The sequence below is a fragment of the Vanellus vanellus genome (assembly GCF_965231255.1).
Source record: "Vanellus vanellus genome assembly, contig: HAP1_SCAFFOLD_45, whole genome shotgun sequence".
Lineage (NCBI taxonomy): Eukaryota > Metazoa > Chordata > Aves > Charadriiformes > Charadriidae > Vanellus > Vanellus vanellus.
Window position 1 is genome coordinate 94841 of NW_028128545.1, and position 4256 is coordinate 99096.

The 4256-nt window shown below is 62.4% G+C and overlaps 1 protein-coding gene across 1 annotated transcript; it reads right to left on the reverse strand.

Moving 5' to 3' along the window:
• Positions 1–498: 498 nt before the first annotated feature.
• Positions 499–2319, reverse strand: LOC309684194 (acrosin-like; the record flags this gene model as incomplete). The annotated part of the gene is made up of 4 exons (XM_082500138.1): positions 499–669; positions 1143–1288; positions 1555–1820; positions 2159–2319. Coding segments are annotated over 4 exons (744 nt in total), but the record flags the coding sequence as incomplete, so codon positions are not given.
• Between the last annotated feature and the right edge of the window lie 1937 nt (positions 2320–4256).

The following is a 4256-nucleotide window of genomic DNA, read 5'->3' on the forward strand; positions in this document are numbered from 1 at the left end:
TTCAGCCCTTCGGAGTCACTCTTTCCCTTCGTGCCCTGCTGTCTGCCTGCAGCCTCATTGGCAGGCGCCGGGCACGCAAGTCCTTGCCTTGCACCGGAGACTGAATTGGACTCAAGCACGCTCAGCTGTGAAAATCAGGAACTTTATTTCTACAACCGAGTCAACATCAGCCCTTCTGCGCTCAGAGGAGCGCGGGCAGGACAGAGCAGGCCTTGGCACTGAGGCTGCCTTTGGCTCAGCAGGCATTGCCCCGGAAGGAAATGGTCGTGGAACAGGGCGGCCTGCTCTGGAGCCTCTTCGTCACGCTGCTCAAGCCTTTTTCCCCCACAGGACCTGCAGCAGCTCCTGCAGCCGACTAAAGAATTCCACCAGCTTCTGGAGTGGAAATGGGCAGGAGCTAATCGTGCCCGGTGGTGTTGGTGTTGGCCTTGGCCTCTGATAAGGGGTTGAGGCGGTGAGAAAATGACTCCAAGCCCGTGCTGTTGGAGTACCCCTTACTGCTGGGCTCAGTCCCATCTGGACCAGGATCCAGTCATAGAAGTGCTGGGTGGAGGTGTAGACTCCGGGCCGTTTGGCTCTGGCACAGCCTCTCCCCCAGCTGGTCACCCCAACAAGCCAGAAGTAGTCCGCGTTGTTGTCTTTGCACACCAGAGGACCACCGCTGTCACCCTGCAGGGGAGGAGAGAGGGTTGAGGTGGTGTTGGGTGGCTGCTGTCAGCGCTCTGGCCGGCTCCTTCTCTCTCCCAGCACCTGCCAGAGCTCTGCTCACTGCACACAACGGCGCTGCTCCGGCGCTGGAGCCTACAGAGCCTCATCTGGGAGAGGGTGGAGGGCCTGTAAGGTCGGGCGCTCTCTCATCTCTGCACAGTGCTCCCGGCTGTGTGGAAGGGGGATGCTTTGGGATCTGGACCTATGGGCTGCCGGGAGCACGGGATGGGCTTTCTGGGCAGCGTCCCCGGGCTCTGGGACAAGGTGGGCACTGGGCAAGGACCTGCAGCTGGGGAAGGGGAGGTGAGCCCCAGCAGCGGTGGAGACCCAGCGGTGGCAGGGTGACTTGCCAGGCCAAGCACGTGCCGGGCGATGTTTGGGCGTTGCGAGAGGGCTGCCGGTGCTGCCGGGGCTTGACTTGCAGCACGTCCTACCTGGCAGGTGTCGATGCCACCCTGCGGATAGCCAGCACACAGGTTGTGGCTGTGGATGGCCCCTCTGTACCACCCGCTGCTGTTGCAGAGGTTGACATCAATGAGCTGGACCTTGGCCTCCTGCAGGACATCCGTTGACCCTGCAGCTGTGAGCACAGAAAGCAATGAAGCCCCAGCAGCTCCCCCCCTGCCTGGGTGAACCCCTTCCCTAGGGCTTGGCTTTGCATCCTGAAGGCACTGTGCCCGTGTTTCCCCTCTGTCTGGCTTTGGGCGGTGGGTCAGCCCATTCTCCCTGGAGGCATACGTCCCTGCAGCCTGACTGCGGCTTTCGCCTCCGCTCTTGGGAAGCCCAACCCCTCTCCCCAGTGTGCCGAGCTTGCACTCAGGACACCAGCACTTTTGGGGAACTCACATCTTGCAGTGGTGGCGCCCCAACCGCTGACGTAGCAGGTGTGCAGCTCTGACACTCTAAGTGAGGCATCGGGCACACAGGCAAGCTGGGTGTAGTAGTTGCACTGGACCGGCTGGTCCAGCTCCAGCAGGGCGATGTCGTTCCTCTGCGTCATATTCCTGTAGTGCTCGTGAACCAGCAGCCGCTTAATGTGGCGCACTTGGGCCTCGGGGCCCAGCTGAGTCAACTGGGTGGCCCCGATCACCACGCGCCACATGCTGATGTGCCTGGAAGGCAGATGGAGAGGGGGGTCAGAGGGAGCGGAGCCACGTGCTGCAGCAGCCCCGCCGTTCCCTGCCTTCTGCTTCCCAGGGCAGAGAGGAGAGCAGTGCCACGCAGGCTGCCACTGCCCTGGCATGCCTTAGGCACGAGCCACGTGGCGCTGGAGGCTGCTAGGAAGCAGTGGCCCGAGCCCAGCCTTCTCCTCAGCAGTCTCTGGGCTGGGCTCGGCAGTGCCCAGGCACTGGGCGTACTGGCAGGAACCGGGATGGGAGTAGCAGGCGGTGCTGCGCGCAGGGCACCCGCGAGGGTGGTGGGGACAGCCCCCTTCCCTGGCCCTCCTTACCTGGCCTCGATGAAGCAGTGTGCCGCCGTGAGGACCCACTGTGGGCTGATGAGGGACCCTCCGCAGATGTGCCCCGTGCCTGCTTCCCAGGGGTCCTGGATGCTGACGATCCAGGGCCAGGCTCCTGGACGGGCATCGGTGCCACCCACCACGCGCGACATGCCATACTGGTAAGCCATGGGCCGGAGCCCGCAGGTCCCTCTGTAACCAGAAACTCATGACTGTCCTGCTCCACGGCGTGCTGCGGTTCAGGCTGAAGGTCAGCCCTCTTCCCTCCCCACAAGGCGCTGCACGGACAGCAGGGCCAGGGAACCCCCTGGGGCGGGCATGCGTGCGCCCCTGTTTCTGCCTGAGCCCTGTAGAGGAGCTGTGCCAGCAGCCGGGGTGCTGGCCAGGATCTGAGGCTCCCAGGCGGGGTTGGGGAAGCTGTGGCCACGGGGGACAAGCGGGCTCCCTCCAGTGAACCCCGTCAGGGTTGCCCAAGCTCCCCCCCAGAGCCTGGGGCCACTTACCCACAGCTGTCCCACGCGCCTTGCACAGGCCAGCACAGGGCCAGCAGGACGACGACGAGGAGCAGTTTCATTGCTGCCAGTGGCGGCACGTGGCACCTGCAAGAAGCGAACCGAGGGCCTGTCGCCACCAGTGCCGCAGCCGACGTAGTGCCCGCAGTGCTCACGCTGCCCACGGTGCTCTTGTTCCCGGGGCTGATGTCACAGAGTCGCTGGTTCCGGGCACCGGGCCCGGTGGCCTCTTGGCAGAAGGGGGGGCACCATGGGGGGTTCCCGGAAGGAGGAGAGGCAGAAGCCGGCATGGGACACCCCCGACAGACCCCCGCTGAACGCTCTGCCTGCGGGACAAGGCTGTGCAGGCCCCGCGGCAGGCAGCAGCGCCTGGCTGCGAGCGCTGCCTGCTGACAGCTGGCAGCAAAAAACCCCGTGTGGCATCGCGGCCTCTTGGGGAAGTTCACTGCCACCCCGCTCTCTGCAGCCCTTTGCCACCAGGGCCTTCCCAAAACACATACACCAGAGAACAGAACAGAACTGCTACAGGCAGCATGCACTGTTTTGGGTGTTGAGGGGCCCATCTGGCTACAGCCGCAACAGGCAAGCGGTGATGTGCGAGTGGGACGAGTCCAGCACACCCACATGCTGCACTCCGTACCTATGCGCACGCCTGGGCGCACACACAGAATCACAGAATGGTTTAGGTTGGAAGGGACCTTGAACACCATCAAGTTCCAACCCCCCTGCCCTGGGCAGGGACACCTCCCACCAGCCCAGGTTGCCCAGAGCCCCGTCCAACCTGGCCTTGAACACTTCCCGGGATGGGGCAGCCACAGCTTCTCTGGGCAACCTGCGCCAGGGTCCAACACCCTCACAGTCAACAATTTCTTCCTAAGATCTATTCTAAACCTCCCCTCTTCCAGTTTGAAGCCCTTCCCCCTCATCCTGTCACTACACGCCCTTGTAAAAAGTCCCTCCCCAGCTCTCCTGTCGGCCCTTCAGGGACTGGGAAATGCCGGCACGTCAGTTGGTGTGCTGCACTCTGTGTGTGCACGCATCGTGTGTGCCCTGTGTGTGGGTGCACTCGGTGTCTGGGTGCACTCCGTGTCCCGGTACCCACACGGTGGGTGCACACTGTTTACGTGCAGTGTGGTGTAGATGAGCCTCTGAGTGTGCGCACTGCAGGTATGCGTTTACTGGGTCGAGCGCGTGCCGTGTGGGCGCGCATTTTGTGCGTATGCTGGCAGGCTGTGTGTGCCCGCACTGCGTGTGTGTGTGCGTGCGTGCTGCATGTGCATGCCTTCCACGCTCTGTGCATGACGTGCACGAGCACTGTGTGCATTACGTGGGGTGTTCCATGTGTGGTGGGGGCGTGTGTGGGGTGTTAGTGTGTGTTGGTCTGTAGTCAGTGTGTGTGTTCTTATGCAGTCGGGGTGTGTGTCAGTGTGTGATGCTGTTGTAATAAGTAATTTAGCAAAAGAATTTTGCTTCACCTCAAATGAATGTGTGCCCTCTATGGCTTCAGCTAAGATGGGTCTGTGCTCGCTGTGCGTTTGGGAAAGGGATAGTGTTAGACAGGATATCAGACGAGAGCA